Source organism: Ursus maritimus, unplaced genomic scaffold (genome assembly GCF_017311325.1).
Source record: "Ursus maritimus isolate PB19 unplaced genomic scaffold, ASM1731132v1 scaffold_13, whole genome shotgun sequence".
NCBI lineage: Eukaryota > Metazoa > Chordata > Mammalia > Carnivora > Ursidae > Ursus > Ursus maritimus.
This window is the reverse complement of record NW_024423675.1, coordinates 49,208,720-49,229,431: the sequence shown is the minus strand read 5'-3', so window position 1 is coordinate 49,229,431 and position 20,712 is coordinate 49,208,720. Positions and strand designations below refer to the sequence as shown.

Sequence of the window (20,712 nt, the reverse complement as noted above, 5' to 3'; positions counted from 1 at the left end):
AAAGACTCCCAGAAAATCAGGAATAAAAGGGAACCTGCTCAATTTGGTAAAGTGCATCTGCAAAAAACCTTCAGCTAACACCACACTTAATGAAAGCTTCCCTCTAAGAATGAGAGACAAGGATGTCCCATTTACCACTCTTATTTACTGTTATCCTGGAAGTCCTAGCTAGGCAAGAAAAGATATAAAAGACATGCAGATTGAGAGGCAGAAATAAAACCATGCCTAATCACAGATGATATAATCATCTACATAGAAAATTCCAAGGAATCTTCACTAGACCTAATAAATAAGTTTAGCAAGGTAGCATGATATAATTGTATTTCTGTAAACTAGCAGTGAATAATTGGAAATAGAATTTTTAAAAATACATATATTCATAACAGTTTTTTAAAAAGAAAGAAAAGGAAAGAAATACCTAGGTATAAACCTAATACTTTTCCCAAACACTCCAAAATGCTAATGAAAGAAATAAAAGAGCTAATTAAATGGAGAGACATACCAGTTCACATGCTGGGAAAGTCAACATAGTAAAGATATCAACTCTACACAAATTGCAATATAGATTTAATGTAATTCCAATAAAAATCCCAGCAGGAATTTTTGAGAATATAAACAATCTGACACTAAAATTTGTATGAAAAGGCAAAGAAACTAGTTAAAACAATTTTAAAAATGAAGTATGAAGTTGGAAATTAAATTACAGTATCTAGTTTTCAGATTTGTAATAATCAAGATAGCATGATATTGGTGAAGGAATAGACACACAGAATAAGAGAACAGAGTAGTGAGTCCAGAAATAAATTTACACAACTGTAAGTCTTAATTAAAGACACAAAGGCAATTCAATGGAGAAAGGATAGTCTTTTCAACCAATGCTCTTGAAAGTTCTTACGAATGAGACCAAAAACACGACCCTGAAGGAAAGAAGTAATAAATTGTATTTCATAAAAATTAGGACCTTTGCTATGTTACAGACACTTAAAGAATGAAAAAACAAGCTATAGTCTGGTAAAAAATATCTTTAATAACATATCTGATAGAGGCATTATATCTAGATAGGTAAAGTGCTCTCAAAAAAACTCAACATTAAGAAGAGAAATAGCTCAATAAAAATTGGCCAGAAGACATGAACAGATATTTATCAAAGAGAAGTACATGGAAGAAAAATATGGTTATCTATTTTTAAAATGATACAAAGGTGATTGAATGGGGAAAGGATAGTCTTTTCAACAAATGGTATTAAAATGACTGGGCATTTATACGCAAAAACAAAACTTGATGTAAACCTTATACCTTACATAAAAATTAACCCAAAACTGATCCTAGATCTAAAGGTAAAACATAAAACTATATAACTATTAGAAGAAAACACAGAAGAAATTCTTTGTGATCTGAGCTATAGGCAAACACACACAACACAAAAAAAAAATGACCTATAAAGAATAACTGATAAGCTGAATTTTTGTTCTGCAAAAGAGAATAAAAAGACAAACTACAGACTGGGAGAAAATATTTGCAATCACATATTCAACAAAGAACTTATGGGGCACCTGGATGGCTCAGCTGGTTAAGTGACTGCCTTCGGCTCAGGGCATGATCCTGGAGTCCAGGGATCGAGTCCTGCATTTGGCTCCCTGCTCAGCGGGGAGTCTGCCTCTCCCTCTGACCCTCCCCCCTCCCATGCTCTCTCTCTCTCTCTCTCTCATATTCTCTCTCTCTCAAATAAATAAAATCTTTAAAAAAAAGAACTTATATCCAGAATATATAAAGAACCCTCCAAATTCAATAGTAAGAAAACAAATAACCCAATTACAGAACAGGCAATGACCTAAACAGAACCTTTACCAAAGAGGATATATGGATGACAGAAATGTACATGAAAAATAGCTGAACATCATCAGCCATTAGGGAAATGCAAATTAAAACTATGATAAAATTCTACTACATAACTACTAGAATGGCTAAATTAATAAAGACAGCACATCCGTGTTCACAGCAGCACTAGTCACAACCACCAAGAGGTGGAAGGAACCCAAACGTCCATTGACAGATGAATGGATAAACAAAATGCGGCATATACACACAATAAAATACTGTACAATCGTAAAAAGAAAGGAAATGCTGACACGTGCTTCAACATGAATGAACCTTGAGGATATTTTATGCTGAGTGAAATAAACAGTCCTAACAGGATAACTACCGTATGATCCCACTGCTATGAAATACACTAACGTAGTTACCTTCATACACAGAGGAAGTAGAATGGTGATTGCCAGGAGGTGGGGTGGGGGGAGTGGGGAGTTGTTCAATAGGTATAGAGTCTCAGTTCTGTAAAATGAAAAAGTTCTGGAGATCTGTTTTATAACACTGTAAATATATTTTACATTTCTGAACTGTACATTTAAAAATGGTTTAGATAATACATTTTATGATAAGTCTTTTCACCCCAGTAAAAAATAATAATGACAATACCAAGTGCTGACAAGAATATGGAGCGAATGGAACCTTCCTACATTGCTGGTAGGAATGCAGAACTCTGGAAAACAGTCTGTGGCAGTTATTTATAAAGTTAAACATGCATTTAATGTATGACTCAAAAATCTCACTCCTACATATTTTCCCTAGGGAAATGAAAACTCTTGTTCACACAAAAGCCTTTATGTGAATATTCATAGCGGCTCTATTCATCACCACCCCGAACTGGAAACAGTCTACGTCCTTCAACAGGTGATTGGACAAACGAACAGGGTACATCCTCAGCACAGAATACTACCAGCGACGGAAAGCAGTGACTGATACATGCAAAATCCCAGATGAATCTCAAACGTGACACGGCGAGTGAAGAAAGCCAGTCTCAAAACATTTCACACTGAATGATTTCAATTGTATCATGTCCTTGAAACAGCAAAATGATAGTGAAGAACAGAGCAGTGGTTGCCAGAAGTTAGATGCTGGGGAAGATGGTGGAGGGGAGGGAGGGTATGACTGTAGAACGGTGGGGCGGGAGGACTGGGGAGGGATGGAACTGGGACATAATCCTGATAATGGTGGTAGTTGCACAAAACATACATACATTAAAATTCACAGAACTACACACACACACACACACACACTCCCCCAAAAGTAAAAAATGCCAGAGTGGTGAATGACCGAGAAATGACCTCTTTAGGAAAGTCACCACCACAGACGCAGTAATAGCGAACTAGTTAGTAGCTCCTTTGCATATCGCCGCCAACCTAAGCCAAACACAACTACTACTTCTAAGAAAATCTCTGGAGTCCAGCGTCAGAGTTGTCAGGAAAGACAGCTATATTTTTCCGTGGACTATACAGGCTCATTGGCCCATGGCCATGGTCAAAAAGAGAGGCAAGGCAGAGAAAAGTTTTGGAAAAATCAAAAACATATTTGTGTTTTTTGAAAGGGCTATGGTTTGTCACAGCAAGCACAAACCGGAGCTCAGTGAAACGCTTCATTCCTAGGGCCCCAGTTTGCTGGGGGAAGTTTACAGGAAACGTTTCCAAAGGGGCTGCCAAAAACAGCCACAGGTAACCTGGAGGCTATGAGGTCTGGACCATGCAAAAACCATTCCAGTGATCTCTCGGCTGTGACCTCTGCTTTTCTTCCTCAGAGAGGAGCCACCAATAGGCAAGCTATAAACATAAACCAGTTTTCCCCCTCAAAGTGAAGGTAAAAGGAGTCGGGGAACATCCCTCTTCGTTCTGACCTAGAAAAGGTACTAGATGACTGGAATGGAAAAATAGTGGTTAAGGAAGGCACAAAGAGAAATGTTTCGAGAAAGAAAAGAGGAATCAAAACTGTAGTTAAGAGGCTGACAGGAGAAAAACAGGGAACCCAGAGAGGGAAAGGCTGACGTGCCGTGTGGATCTGCAGCTGGGCAGCAGGAAAGAGACAGCTGAGAAGAATCGTATACCTGAGACACGGAAGGACAAGGTACACGAGCCCCGAAACTTCCCCCTTTTTAACTACTGTATCCCTGGAGCATAGAAGAGCAGGTAGGCTCATGGTAGGTGGCTGGTGAGTATGTGCTGTGTGAATGAACAAGAAAGGCTCAGCAGGGCCAGCGGGAAGAGTCACACAGTGGTCACTGAGGAGCTCTTACCGATGTGTGAGCTCAAGACGACGCCTCACGCAGAGCGGGGTGGCTCCTCAGAAGGAACGCTGTCTTCTCATAATGTGTTTCTTAGGACATGAAGAAGGCCGTGCCGAGACTCCTCAAACCCTACTCTACTGATTTTTAACAACAGGAATACTTGGCTTCCCCAGAAACAATCAGACAGCCCATCCAGTCAGAAGTTCTGAGTACGAAACATAAAGGTGTGGAAGGCCAGGTGTGGTTTTCTAATCTTCTGACTGAAATCATGACGTAAGAAGAGCGGACAACCCAAGTGAGTAGCTGATGGAACTGATGGTGTCAAATCAAGGTCTGGTTTTCTTTTCTTTTTTTTTTTAAAGATTTTATGTATTTATTCAACAGAGATAGACAGCCAGCGAGAGAGGGAACACAAGCAGGGGGAGTGGGAGAGGAAGAAGCAGGCTCATAGCGGAAGAGCCTGATGTGGGGCTCGATCCCACAACGCAGGGATCACGCCCTGAGCCAAAAGCAGACGCTTAACCACTGTGCCACCCAGGCACCCCAAGGTCTGGTTTTCTAGACCATAACATCTACACAGTAATGCCAGGCCTGTGAGGTCCATTCCATGGAAAAAGGAGTGATATGCCAGGAGAGACTGGATTGGCCTAGTGAAGAGAATCTTAAAGCTGAATTAGAGATGGAGGAAAACACTCAGATAATGGTCTAAAATCAGGTCCCATGGAAGATAGCATTTAGGACAGAAGACACAGCAGCAGAGATTTCCGGTGCTCTTAAGAGAAAAGAGCATCCCAGAAATGTGGGCACAATAGGAATGGGTACAGAGGCCGATCTCCTACATAAAAGAGATCTGAGGTCTCAACCCAGGAAAGTAACTCTTCGAGATGTGGTGGGACAGGATTCCTGATAACTTGAAAGAGACAGATCTAATCCAAGGGGGAGGTCTAATGTCTATCAGGAGGGAGCACACCCAGCTGGACCCGGTCAGGGAAACACACAACCGAGGGAGACATATGTTGGAGAACATGTAGAAGTGGGTACACAGAAAGGACATACAGCACATTGTAAGAAGGGGTAAAATGGATCACCCAGCTTAGAGGATTCGGCTGTGTTTCTATACATAGAACACTGAGTGAGCAAAAGATATTTCATTCCTACTGACAAATTCTTATCATTTTAATAACAAGATGAATTCCTACTGTGGATGCAATTCTAAATACAAAAAATGTGGTTGATGAAGTACTATCATAAGAATTTGGAGGGAAGTCACAGTGTTATCTTGGCATTAAAATGGTCAAGAAGGGAATATGAAGTCTGGTACCCTGTGGGCTCTGTGCGAGCAGGGACCTCGTCAGGCTTGTTCATCACTGTGTCCTCAGAATATACTGCCCTGGGCCTGGTACTCCACAAAAATGTACTGAATATTCTAGACAATTTAATATGGCCCCATGGGGAGAAACTCTGAACTGAAAACACATCAAGGGGATGAAAAACTTTATGAAAAGATGGAAGGACCATCACGTAACACTGATTTGGAGATACGTATAAATATATATATTAATGCCAGGGGACAGCTAGAAAAATTGGAGAGAATTTGTTTTGGGTCAATGTAAAAGAAAACTTCTGCAATAATTACAGTGAGAAATCAGGAGCTCAGAAGTTGAATGATTACATGTTGTCAGGTTTGCTGGGGACAGCGGACATTCCTGCCTTGGGGACAGACCCGGCGGTAAGGTAAGGTACGCTACAGCCCTCAAATTCTCAATTTCAATAGAAAATTCAGAAGATATTTTCCTAGAGTTTCCATAAGTGGTGTTTGGCTGTATGTGAGCATGTGTTAATAGTACCCATCCTTCAGGTGTACTGTGGACCAGACTGTATTTTGTAAATTAATATGGGAACACACTGTCATTCCAAGATATCTCACAAATCAGTACTGCAGACACCACTAGCATATGAGTTACGGGCTGTTTACCCACAGAGGCGATCACACATTATTGTTTCAATTTATAAAAGCATTCTCTGCAGGACTTGATACTCAGGCTCACCAAAAAACACCAACATATGAGGGATTCTAAACTCGGACTCCTGCATTTCTGATGCCCTGTTGAAACCTGGCTCCTGAATTCTACCTTAAGAAAGGAAGCCCTCACAAAACGTTTATATTACAGAGTTAAATTCCTTCCCTGGATTCCTGCTTCTCTCCTAGAATTGTATAGAGTGAAATGACAGGATTTGTTAGGAGTCATGGTGCCAGCAACAGATATCAAGATTAACAACCATGAGGTTCATGGGTGTGAGATATTTTAATCGTTAAGAGACTAAAGTTTATAATGAACTATATTCAATATATTGACACCATTGTTAGACAAAAGGAAATGCTTGCTCTAACACATGTAATTACTTAACAGGATTTCCCTGAGTGCTTTTCTTTCCATCCCTCCTGTCTTTGTTCAAATGTTGTTCTCCTAGTAAAGTTTCTCCGACCACCGCATCTTAAACTGTAACTTACCTCCTACATTCCCTATTCCTTGCTTTATATTTTTTCTTCTCCTTTTCTGATGTTGGGGGGTTCTTTTTGCCTCCTATCCCTACTAGAATATAAGCCCCAGAGGGGAAGGCAGTACTGTCTCTTTGTTCCCTGCTTTATCACTATGGTCTATAACAGTGCCTAGCACACAGTAGATGTGGATGCTCAGAAGACATTTGTTGAGAAGACAAATGAGTGTTGTCTAACGTCCAAGCAAGGAGCCCTATGCAGACCTGGTTGTGCCGTGTGGTCTTTGGCTGATTACGTAACTTCCTTCTGCTACAGTAAAATGGGAAAGGGAGAGATTCTCTTCCCTTCCTCCAAGATGGTGTTAGGGTGAATGATACACGAAAGTACTTCAGGGCAACAAGACAGATGAAATCAAAATGCTGTTGTTTATTAATGCAATCAGATCGGTCCTTAACAAATATCACCCTGTGCAAATCTTCTAACTTCGCCCTACTTTCTAGGTACAGAAAATAATCCCAAGCCACAACATGATGCCTCTATGGTTACAGAGCACACTATCTTTAATAGGACCAAACATAATTTTGACCCTTGACAACCATTTTTCTATGCGTATGCTGCTGAAATTAGGCAGGTAAGTAGAACCAAAATTATTCTTCGGACCAAATCCTTCTCACGGCAAAAACTCTAGTATATGAAGCAAACCCATGCAGCAGAGTCACCTTTCAGTGACCCATCCTTACGGGTCTGGGTATGACGTTATCTTCTAGAGACACAACATAGTGCCATGGTCAAAAGTACTGGCGTGGCACCACACTGCGTGGGCTCAGATACTGCCTTTGCCTCCTACCAGGTATGTCTCCTCGGGCCAGTCATTTGAATTTTCTGGCCTTAGTGTCCTCATCAGTAAAAGTGGGATAGCAGTAGCACTTAAACTTAACAAGCTTTGATGATTAAATGAGTTAATGTGAATAAAGCTCTCGGAGCAGAACCTGGCATATGCTAGCATTCAATAAAAATTAGACATTATTATTATTAGGGAATGCAGAGTACCAGTAAATTAAACTTTCTACCAGAGGACTCTCTACAAATCACTCTGATTCTTAGAATGCTGCTAACCCGCAACAATGTTATCTAAAAATCTAGGCAGGCACTCCTTCTGCATTACTAACAACACAAATAAAAACGTCATGATTATAACGAAGATAAATGTCTTTACTTAGGAGTATAACTTACTTTTAAAATAAGGGCAAAAGATAGGAAAGAGAAATTTCCCCTAATTATTTTACTGGCTTCTTGATACTTGTACATGGTTGCAATTGTGAGTACATGTTTTGGTTAGTATTTTAATTTACTGTCTTTCTCTTCCCCATTATGATTTTTCAATCTTTAATTTCTTTTACAAAGTCCTAAAGCAGCCAGTGCTGTACTTTTAGTTATAGTGGATATTCAATAAATAAGCAATTCAAGGCACAATTAAGAGTACGTATTGGGGGGAGGGCTGGGTAGCTCAGCTGGTTAAGCATCTGACTCTTAATCTTGGCTCAGGTCATGATCTCAGGGTTGAGATGGAGCCCTACTCTGCATCCTGCTTAAGATTCTTTCTCACCCTCTCCCACTGCCCCTCCCTCTGCTCATGCTTGTGCTCTCCCTCTCTCCCTAAAAATAAAGTACATACCAGGCATAAATTATTATACAAAGCACCTGAAATGGGGCAAAAGTGAATGAGATAGTTTCTGACCTTCAATATTTTACATCGCAAAATTAGAAGCAGACACATAAACCAGAAAAGTCAAAATATACATAACAGAATTACAAGCAAAGGAGGGGAAGTTCCTACTCAGTTGATACAGAGTCAAGGTTAAGGATATCTTCTGGAAGGGCTCAGTCAGTTAAGCATCTGCCTTTCCCTCAGGTCATGATCTCAGGGTCCTGGGATTGAGCCTGCATCAGGCTCCCTGCTCAGCGGGGAGTCCGCTTCTCCCTCTCACTCTGCCCCACTCACCCCTGCTCCTGCTCTCTCTCTAATTAATAAACAAAATCTTTAAAAAAAAAAGAGTATCTTCAGGAAAGGGGCACCTGTGTGGCTTAGTCAGTTGGGTGTCCAATTCTTGATCTCAGCTCAGCTTGATCTCAAGGTCATGAATTCAAGACCCACATTGGGCTCCACACTGGGCATGGAGCCTACTTAAAAAAAAGAATATCTTCAGGAAAGAAGAGACATGTCATGACCCTTGCATGACATGTATTTCCCCAGGTATAGCTGTGAGAAGGAGGTGCTCAGAGCAGGAAGAAAGAAGAAAGGAAGAAAGGCTTGGGGACAAGAAGGCTTAGGGGCATGCTCAGTAAGTGGTGACCCTGTGTGACCGAAATCCAATGTAAGTGACTGAGAAAAATGACAGGAAAGGTCAGTTTGGGTTACACTGAGGAGAGCTTAAGAGTCTGGAATTCACTTAGGAAACAATGTAGGGTCAGTCACACTTTTTAAGCAAGAGCCAACAGGACCAAAGTTCCACCTGAAGAGATTCCCTCATGGTGGTATCCAAGATGAGCTAGAGGAGAGAGGGTAGGGACGGGTAGTTTGCCTTTATTTCCCCAAATCCACAATAATCCTTGTTTTTTCTGGTCACCTAGCTCTTGGGCTGTGCCATTCTAGCAACAGGAGCTCCAGCACTTGAGGTTTGGGGTGTGAGGGGACCACTCCCACAAACCCATTACCTGTGTTCCACTTTATACAGCAAGTCTCTGTCCTGAATCCTTTGGTAACTTCCTGTCCTAGTTACCAGCTCTATTCCCTGGTTCCTTAAAAAAAAAAAAAAAAAAAAAAAAAAGGGTGGGGGCTCTGTTTGAGTCTTTCTGATTCCTATACCAGGCACCATCTGCCCATGAGTACTACCACCTAAGTAATTTAGAACACCCTGGCTACTAAAGCCTACCTGGATTTCCCGCTCTCACTCACCTGGATGCTCTCCTATTCTACCCTGTTGGGTAGAACACAAGCTATTTTGGTGTGAAATACCCATTGCTCTATTTGCCTGGCCTGAGACTTGGAACGCTGTCATCCTGGTTTCTCTGGGGTTCCTGACAGCTGCTGGCGTCCTGAACCTTCACTGTCAGTCTCACCTGTGGGCAGATTTACTGCCAGAACCTCACCTCTCCCTACCTTCTCTAGCATTCCCTAGCTTTCTATAGCTGTTATGGCTAATACCTAAATACAACCAAGAGGCTACCTACAATGAGACAGTGATAAGGACCAGATAATGGGGATGGAGAGGAAAGGCTAATGTTAGAGACCCTGCAACGGGAGAAAACACATGAAAGGTTTTAGGAATTAATGGAATGTAGAAGATGGTAAGAGGTAAGAAAGAGTCAAAGGACTCCATGGTTCAAAGTCTGGATGCCAAAGAAAGCCATGTCTGCAACAGCATGGATAACTGGGACTGGCAAAGGATCTGTTTTGCTTTGGGATGGATTTTGTACATAGTACTTTTCCACTCCCCCTTCCCTCACTCTGTGCTCATTCATAGCATCTACCTCTCTAGAATGAAAGCTCCAGGAGCGCAGGAACCTTGCTCGCTCACTCACTCCAGTATACCCGACTCCAGAACAATACTTGCGTGCATCACGTGCTCAGTGCTGATATATGTAGACCTTAGGAACGGATTTTGAGTTAACGTGCACTCCTTAGGCATTGCTACCCATCAGGTGCTTGGGCAGATGTGCCTAGGTCCTGGGTGGAGACTTGGCTTGAGAGATGCGGGTACTGAGAAGAAATGGCATGATGAGGAAGAACACAGTCAAAGAAAGGGAAGGGCTAAGACACATAGCAAACTCCCTCGAAGGTTTAGGGGAGAGGAGAAGGGGGAGAGACGAGGCAAAAGGCAGAAAGAAAAGTCAAAGACAACCAAGATAATGACATCTTTTGTCAATCAAGGAAAGACTAACCAGCGATGGCAAATGCTGCAGAGGTTGGGATGGATGAAAATGAGAGAGTGACACTAAATTTCCTGATTGGGAGGCTTGAAGTGTCATCAGTGGAGAGTGCTGGGCACAGGCGCAGATGGCAGAGGGAAAGGAATGAGAGTGTGGAGAGGAGGTGGAAGCAGTGACACAGGCTGGATTTTCAAGACCTTTGGTTTTGAAGGCAATAGACTCTGCAGAAGTTGGAGGAACAAGTGTGTTTTACCAGAGGTTTATTTGTATTCTTAGCTTTGGGGAAATGCAGCATATTTAAAGATCCAAAGGGAGGAACCTCAGCCACCACACACACACCCTCCCCACAAAAAAAGAAAGAAAAAAAAGCAGGAAGAAATAATTACATAAGAAAAGAAGTGTAAATGACATTTTGAGTTCTAAAGACACAGAAGGGGGGCGCCTGGGTAGTGCAATCGTTAAAGCATCTGTCTTCAGCTCAGGGCGTGATCCCGGCGTACCGGAATCGAGTCCCACATCGGGCTCCTCCGCTGTGAGCCTGCTTCTTCCTCTCCCACTCCCCCTGCTATGTTCCCTCTCTCGCTGGCTGTCTCTCTGTCACATAAATAAATAAAATCTTTAAAAAATAAATAAATAAATAAATAAATAAAGACACAGAAGGGATGTAACTGAGAGCAAAGGTGGGACCAGAGAACGGCCCTCTCACTCAGGAGACAAAAAGTGAAGAAAAGAGGCACTGGTGGAAAGTAAATAGAAGACTGCTCTCCCGCCCTAGAACCCAACAGCCTGTGGACCAGCCCACACAGAGTTGAAGAGACTTCAACTTCCGCTTTAAAACAAGGCCAGAGAACTTGAAGTTGGGGCCTAGGCCCAGCCTGACTTATAGGACAAGATGGCCTTCCAAAATATAGCTGGCTCAAGGACTACCAAAGCAAGCAGAGGACAGGACACTTCTCTCTCTCTCTCTCTCTCTTTTTTCAGATTTTTATCTTTAAGTAATCTCTACACCCAATGTGGGGCTCGAATTCATACCCGGAGATCAAGAGTCACATACTAGGACCGGTCACATTCACACACCAACTAGGACCCTTCTTAACTACCACCACCATGGTAAACATATGATTACAATGGCATTGATTACAATTACGATGGCATTAATAAATCAGTGTTGCATCCTCTCTGTTACCAATTAAAAATTCCTACAACAGAAACCCAGACTAGGAAAAGCAGTATTAATCACTATGGAGCGGAATGCAGTAAGATTCATAGCCCTGTGACTTTAACGCCAGGAATTTAGGAGAAGGAAAAACAAAGATTGACTTTTCTTGGAAGAAATGCATCTTCTTTCAGACCCCAACATATTGTCGGACGTGCCTAAGGTGTACTGCATAGAATGCCAGACAGCACATGGTCTTGGTTAGAGCCAAACAACCAGAGCTCGCTGTTTGAGACAATTTATTAAAGAAGAAAGCACCTTTCTCTTGGTTATTTCCAAATGCATCAGTTTTCCTCTAGACATGACATCTTCCCTCAATGTGAATAAAACATGTGTTACACCGTTTTGTGTCTCCCTTTATTTTAGGCTTTAGCTGATATAGTTCACAAAGCTCGGCAGAAATTTAAGCCTTACAATAAGCATACATATAAGGTAACAACAAAATATTTCATAATGAGACACTAGATAACATCTTAGGAGATTCAAGTAAGACATTAACATGGGTTTAGAAAGAAAAGACACAAATGTAGCAGACAAATTCACAAAGAATTGTTAACGTATCTACTTGGCTTGTCTTTATTCTGTTATGTCACAATTTTGATGCAAAGAAAACAGACATCTAATAACTTTTTCAGGTTGTTAATGTAGTTTGGTAGTCTTTAGGAACTAGGGATATAGTATAACTCCTTAGAGCTAAACTTATATAAAATCCTGTGTGAATTTGAAAAGAAAACAATAGAAAGATGGCTAGGCTTTCCTTAACAAATAGGGGATAACATAAAATAACACCTAGTGCTGTTTAAAATGACTTTTCTTAAATATTCAGGGTTAAGGCTCCCTACTGTTAAAATAATTAAAAAGAGATGACAAGGAAAAGTGAAGGAGAATTTCTTTGTGGTTGTCTTTTCTGCATTAGGGAGAGAGAAGTTAGCAGCCTAAATTCAACTAAAGGGCAAGCTAAACAAATGAGGAGACTTCCATCCTCCCCCCTCAATATCTTCTTACTGGTACTGTCTGGAGCCCTACTCCCATCTTGGGTAGCCATGGTAACCTGAAGAGCCAGATTCTCTCAACACTTAGGGAAACGTGAGAGGGGGACACTTAAGACCAGTGTGGTTCCACTCACAACTGAAGAATAAGGAGAACAAGATGTCCAGCCAGGGATTAGTAGTCAAGGACTGACAACAGAATCTGGAACTGAAATCACCTTAGAATTCAACTCATTCAACTCTGATCTGACTTGCTCAAGGTCACGTGGTACCTGGGTGGCAAGGTCACAACGAGAACCCAGATGTCCTCACTCAGCACAGCATTCTGCCCACTTCCCATTGCCTTCTAATCCAAAAGCCAATTAGAAACTACAGAAAATGTAATAACCAAGCTATTGTTACTTCCTCTTAACCCAAGTCTCTTTTATTTTCCCTATCTTCTCATTATAGAAATTTTCCAATACCTCCAGGTAGAAAGGTGAGAATAATAAACCCCATGTACCCATTGCCAAGCTTAAGCAATTACCAATTTGTGGCCAATATTCTTTCATCTACATTCACCCCACCTCCAGGATTTTTAAACAAATCTCAGATATGGTACCATTATTTCTTTTTTAAATATTAAACACTCAAAGAAGTTATATAGCTGCAAATGCACAGAAGGCAATTTTGTTAGGAAGTTTTGGTGTCCCTATTTCACACCTTTGTGCTATTTGAGGTATTTTCTATTTTATTTCACAGCTCTAGAACGAAAGACCAGCTCCTATGTCAGCACAGACCAGTAAGATATGCTCTATGACCCTGCACATACACTGACGATATTAACCTTGGAGCAATAAGGAATTTTGAGGAAGCAATTGTATTAGACAAGAAGCATGGAGAATGCTGAACTTATATCAAGAGATAAATGCTTTTCTATCTTAAAGGCAATACCACTGATACCAGATACTTGTTTAAACTGGGCTTAATTCTGGCCTGAGATTTAAAGCCAATTTCTTCCATGAGTCCATATGAAAGGTACTAAACAATGTAATTCTCAAAGTTTAACAAATCCACAAAATAATAATAAAAAATTTTCACACCAATAGTGTTATGACTCCCTTAGGACAGAAACCATTTATTTGTCTTAAAGGCATGATGGAAATTTTAAATTAAACAATAAAATATAGCAACACTTTTCTTTCAAACAGCCATTATATTTTGCCCACAAAACAAATACATTCAAAAAAGACATTAAAAAAATTTTTTTTAACATTAACTAACAGGATTATGTTACTGAAACTAAGTAGATAGATAATATTGTGTGTGTGTGTGTGTGTGTGTGTGTGTGTGTGTAGGAATGGATATTTCAGCTTTAATGTTGACAAATAACATTTCCCCTTCTAATTTTCTATCTCACCTTCCTTCACTTCCCCTCCCTCCACACTAGTTTTCTGTATGAATGTACAAGTATATATTTAAAAACAAGAATATATTAGAAAGCCAGTGAGTGGAAAAGGAGGCAAATCAGAACTCTAAGTTGTTTTATCCGGAAATTAACTGATTTCATTTCAAATATGGACTTTTTTCTGGAGGAAAATAAACACTATAAGACACAACTTTTTATCTTTTAAAAAATTTAAATAACTTATCTGCTAGCAAAGCTATGCTATTCATACCTGCTGAGGTTTCTCTAAATTTGTCGCTGGTCTTCTTTTTCCTCCATTTCCAAGGCTTAAAGATTTTACCGATGGTGGACAGTTTCCCCTTTCTCTTGAAGGGAGGTGTTTGGGAGCCTGCTGTTGGGCCATCCGAATTTGCTATAGAAGCTTTGTCCAGTCCATCAACTGTATAAAGAAAAATAAAGTCAGAGAAAAGCTGTTACAAAAAAGTTTTTTTTTTTTAAAGATTTTATTTATTTATCCGACAGAGATAGAGACAGCCAGCCAGAGAGGGAACACAAGCAGGGGGAGTGGGAGAGGAAGAAGCAGGCTCATAGCGGAGGAGCCTGATGTGGGGCTCGATCCCATAACGCCAGGATCACGCCCTGAGCCGAAGGCAGACGCTTAACCGCTGTGCCACCCAGGCGCCCCTGTTACAAAAAGTTTGAAACAACATCGTCTGTTTCTTCCTGCACTGTAACAGCAAGCAGGACCACTTTCATTGGACTCTCACGTAAAGTTTATTTTGTCCCACTCCCCAGCTGGTAGAACTCCCCTAATATCAATCAGTAAATCAATCAATCAGAAATTACAGTCCCCTTAGATAATCATTTTAGGAAAATAAAAAAGAAGCAAGAGACTTACATAATAGGTAGGGCCGGACAAATAAGAGTCTAGGAAACACAGCTGAACCCATCTGCAGCAACTAGATCACTATTTTGTGAAGGAAAAGAGTAATCTAAGTACTCCTGAAATAGGATGTTCCTCCAGAGGCTAGTATGGCATTCTCAGTAATGAATATTACAGTTATGGTGTAGTTAAAACCATGGTTTCTCCTTCGCAAAATAAAATTTCGTGCCAAGAAGCTAAATTCTAATTTTTACAATGCTAAAACAATCTTTTGCTTCTATCACAAAAGAAAGTTTTCAGCTTCCAATAAACTGATAAGTTTCACTAACAGTAGAAATGTGTAGAAAACGTGGGTATTGTGTGTGACAGAACATAACTTTAGTGTCTTAATCATTTTATTAATCAGAGAAAGGCCCGAAACCTTCGGCTGCCTTGCACTATGTTCAAAACAGAAGGTAGACAATGATGACTTAGGTTATTCCTATTATGAAATGGTAATGGCAAAAAACTGGAAGCAGCCCAGAATGGATAAACCATGGTATTGTTCGTGCAATGAAATAACACTCAGCAATAATAATAATGATAGACCCCCCCTGATACATACAACACCATGAATGCCCCTCAAAAACAGTGTGAGAAAAAGCCAAGCACAACGGTATACGTACCATGTGGTTCTATTTATACACAGTTCTAGAGGAGCCAAAATGAATTAATGACAATAACAAAAAAAGAAAGAAACTCAGAACAGTAGCTGCTTCTTGGAATGAGATGGAAGTAAACATTAAATGAGAAGGGGCTTGAAGGGAACTTACTGGGGTGACTGAAATTATCTCAATAAGGGATATAGCATACAAAACTCATCAAATGGTATTTATGATATCATGCATTTTACTTTATATAAAATTTACCTTTAAAAAAACCATAAATAAATAGTGAAGTCCAAATAATGATACGCGTGCTGATGTGTTTAGGGGTGAAGTGTACTGATGTCCATCAAAAATAATTAATGGACAGACAGATGGACTGGAAAGGTGGATAAATACAATAAAGTAAATAAAAATTATACTCAAGAAAATAGAGCAAAACGTTAAGTATTGAATCTGGGGGTGGATACCTGGTGATTAACTGTATATTCTTTCATCTTTAAAACTTTCATAACAAAATATTGGGAAAAACAAACCAAAAGAAAAATTGAATGGCAAGGACTTTTGCTTGCAGGAAGATGGAGTAGACTTACATCTTCCCACTCCTCCTGCTAAACAGAACTTAAAACCCTGGATGTTATATATAAATGAAGCATAAGAAGACTCTGCAACGTGAAAAGAAAGTGGACCACCCTGAGACTGCAGGACCCAAGAAACAACATGAAGGTGAGATCCCCAGGTTTTCTTCTTGTCTGTTTATACAGACTTGTAGCTGAAGCAATCACCAACTTGGAGACATCCTGAGGCATAGACCAAAAAAGCCTCAACAAAAGCCTGCTCTCCAGCCAAATGAGCAAAGAAGGGATAGCTTAGCAAGATGGAAAACCTTTAAGATTTTTTTTTTTTATGTGACAGAGGGATAGCCAGCGAGAGAGGGAACACAGCAGGGGAGTGGGAGAGGAAGAAGCAGGCTCCCAGTGGAGAAGCCCGATGTGGGACTCGATCCCGGAACGCCGGGATCACGCCCTGAGCCAAAGGCAGGCGCTTAATGACTGCGCTACCCAGGCGCCCCAGGATGGAAAACCTTTAGACAGTAACTGCTCTACTCCAGCCAGACATATAAAAGAAACTACGACCATGAATGCCAGCATAGGCTGAGTGGGGAGACTAGATGTCTACCCGCATGAAACTGTAACAAGAACCCCCAAGTGCCCTGTCAGAGCTGTCAGGAAGGACCAAGTAGGGAGTCAGGACCTTCATGCCCATAGCTGGTAACGAATCATCCTCCACAGTGTCAGTAGAGACCACATGGGAGCCTGGCCTTCCACTCCTACCCAGCAGTAATGAGGTGTCTCTCCTCCTCCATCCCCATAAATATTGGGGTGGTATCAAATCAATGTCCAGTGGGAACAAGACCACCCCTACCCACTGTGGTATCAGTGGAGACCATGCAGAGATCTGGAAACACCACCATGCCCAAGAGTAATGAGGAGCATCCCCCACCCCCATTTCCACCATAAGGTATCAAAAGAGGATGTGTGGGGAACCTGGATTTTTACCTCTATCTGGAAGTAATGAGGTGGTTCCCCTCCTTTCCAATGCTGGAGATGTGGCAGACAAAGCCAGTTTAAAAAAAAAGGATTCAGTAAGATTTTGAGTCCCCTAGCATAATATGAAAATGTCTACCTCTCAATCAAAAATAACTTGACATACCAGAACTAGAAAAATCTTCAACTGAATGAAAAAAGACAATCAATATACACTAATACCTAAATCCTTATGAGCTCCTTCTGAACAAGAAGGATAAATTCCACTCTTCCCTCTAGCGATGTCTATTCTAGTTTCAGATAGAAATGCAAATCCTGCAGTGACTGTTTCCTCTATATATGGTTCTTGACCCTACTTTACCCTGCCCATATGGACCAAAGTACAAGAGGCAGACAGAAATACAGGACAGACTGATTTTGAAGCTAAGCCAGAATGAAAATGTAAAATTCTGATTTACTTCACTTCCACTCTTCTCCAGCTACCTTCCTCAAACAAGGGGCAAACCTACAGAGGAACTGCATGCCTGGTGTTTCTTCTTTTTCGAGATTTTATGCTGAAAGCCTTAATTTTGAACAATTTAAATGTTGTGAAAGATATAAGGGCTGACTATTACACACACAGGAATGAGGATTTCTATCTCAAATTCATCTTTGTGGCTATAGGCCTATATCTACTTCTCCTTTTCTCTCAAGCCACATATCCAGTTCCTTGACACTCCATAAAAAGTCTGCTTTTGATCCAAACCACTGAAGAAGAATCTACTTTTTCTCCTGAAAACAAAAATAAACAAAACAAAAAGTAAGTAATTCTCTAGGTGACAGATGGGGAGACTGAGCAAGTGAAGAACTAAAGCCTTAATGTTAAATTCATAGCTGCATAAGAAATTAACTGCCATTATCTTTATCCTACATCTACAGTGCTAGTCTTTATCTCTCCTCTGGAAAGGGCCTGGGCCAGTGCCAATGACCAGAGAGGTGCATGTACACACACACCTTTTTTCTGACTGAATAAATTCATCTGTAATTTTGTAGTTGTTGGGTTAGTAGAGCAAACTACACTTCTAATTAGGAACCATATGTTGGCACAGTTGGCCACACTATCATTGTACTTCTCTTAAATCATGAATGTGTATGGGATTTTCATCTGCTTTTGAGTAGTATGAACAGAATATAAACTCTCTTCTCTCCTCCAAACACCCAGGAGACTGCCAGTTCCACTGATACTTCTATAATTTTCCTTTTGAACCAATTTACCATTAAAATCAGTTTTGAAACTTACCAAAAAAAATTTTCACAACAAGACTCCTGAATCTTGCATTTACATGAAGATGAGAGCAAACTGCTAGGTAAATCCCAGATGAAAGCCTTAATTTCCCGTTTTAAAGGTTAATTTTGACTGACTTTCATGTTTGGAAAAGTAACCTGTCCTTCATCAGAAGTTTCTTTCTCACACTTGAGAGCAACATTTTAAAATATTTAAAATATTTATTTATTTTACAGTTTTTATGTTTGCCAGCATAAGTCTGCCACTTTCCTCTTTAAAGGCCACAGAACTTTAGGACAGTGTTTAGGAAAGATTTGACTTTATTTCCTACACTGACGTGAAGCCTCTCTCAACTGAAAAATCCTTCACATATGTACTCTCATATACACGGGCATACATAATTTCTGGACACAGAACCAAGTAGACAGACAACAAGATCAGAATAAACTCATGCTATGAGCCATCGCAGATGAGATTGGATAATGGTTTCCAAGGAAGCCAAGTGGCTATCCTTGTCTTGAGTTCACTAACAGAGATCCTTACTCTCTTGTTAATCAGAGTTTATTTTGGGTTGTATCAAATCTCTTCCTTTTTGAGGGTAAGATACTGATTACCAGACGGGAAGAGAAAAGGAACAGAAAAATCAAGGTGCGTGGCATTACACGAGAGTATGCGTTAACAATTCTGAAACTGCTATCCATGTACACTGGGGTAGAATAAGTAAGAGGACAGTTGATGTTGGGAGCCAGGTTTCACACTGCTGGAAAGGGAGCTCATTGATAAGCAAGGTGGGTAGCTAGAATGATCCATATGGCACTGTATTAGGGTTGGAAATATCATAATGAACTCATGCTTGGCCAGAGAGATAGATAAAGACAGATCAATGAAAGATAGATAGATAGATAGATAGATAGATAGATAGATAGATACATGTACATACAGCTCATTATAAAACACATGTATTTCGTAGTTCTTTTCATTCAGAAAGCCTAGAAGCAACAACATCCCAAGTGAGCACACTGGCACTCAGCCCTTGGTTTCTAACAGTGCTCTTCAAAGAAAAGGAATCAGATCTCCACTGAAACGACCGCTTCCAGGGCTAGGGCAAGAGAAATACTAGATGAGCCTGGAGGATGTCGCAGTGCCAGAAAGTAAGAAAGTGCTCAAAAAACATACTGAAGGGAGTATGTCAAGGTCACACAGCAGCCAAATGAAAGAATCCCAATGGTCAAAGCTGGAACAATTTGAGCAACAAAATAAATAATGTCATATTAGATGATAATCCAAAGTATAAAATAAATACATACAATATTGATGGAGATAAATATTGAATACTGATATAAACAATATCACACTGATATAAATATTGAATGATTAAATAATATCATACTAATATAGATAAGTATTGAATAATTAAATAAATGTGGGAAAACAAATTTGTACAGAAGAATTACAAATAATTTATATAAACACTCCATGTCAAGGGAGTGGAGCTGAACTCCCCACTCCTTAAATGTGGGCTACACATTGGGACTTCCTTCCAAAGACTGCAACATAAAACGTAGGGGGAGGAATGACCTTACAGAGGAGAAAACTGATCACTCAGCTAAGTGATCTTGAGTAATTTCATCAGTAGTAAGTCATGTTGATAACATGTACCCTTGACATGATGTTTGAGAATCACACTTCAAAACCCACAACCCCACTGTGACCACGAGAAAAACATCAGACAAAACCCCAATGAGGGACATTTACGAATTACCTGATCAATACCCTCAAAACTGTCAAGATCATTAAAAACGAGGAAAGTCTAAGAAACTTCCAGAGACCAGAGGAGGCTAGGGAGACATGATAAATAAATGCAATGTGGTATCCTGGATAGAATCCTGAAACAACAACAACAAAAAAGGGCATTTGGAGAAAATGACGGAAATCCTATGGAATTATGGAATTTAGTTAATAGTAATGCACCAGTGCATTGGTTGTAACAAATGTATGATACTCACACATGAGATGAACAACAGGAGAAACTAAGGAGGGGGTATACTCTCCGTACTGTCTTTGCAACTTTTCTACAAATCTAAAACTAACTTAAAATAAAGAGTTCATTTGCATAAATGTGGCATTAGCTAGCATGGAGGTGCATGAGGATAGGATTTAAGAGTTCTTAGGGGTGAGGATATCAGCTGTAGGGAGACCTCAGGGGGTACAGCTTTTACCAACAGTAAACATTCCTGC

The 20,712-nt window shown here is 40.3% G+C and overlaps 1 protein-coding gene across 3 annotated transcripts in view; it reads right to left on the bottom strand.

Moving 5' to 3' along the window:
- The window catches only part of PHACTR2 (phosphatase and actin regulator 2), a 120,718-nt gene that overhangs the window by 74,792 nt on the left and 25,214 nt on the right, over window positions 1-20,712 (bottom strand). For all 3 annotated transcript variants that reach the window (XM_040627889.1, XM_008695040.2, XM_008695039.2), the window contains exon 2: window positions 14,408-14,575. In XM_040627889.1, the coding sequence (XP_040483823.1) occupies window positions 14,408-14,575 (168 nt within the window). The remainder of the gene's footprint in view (window positions 1-14,407; window positions 14,576-20,712) is intronic.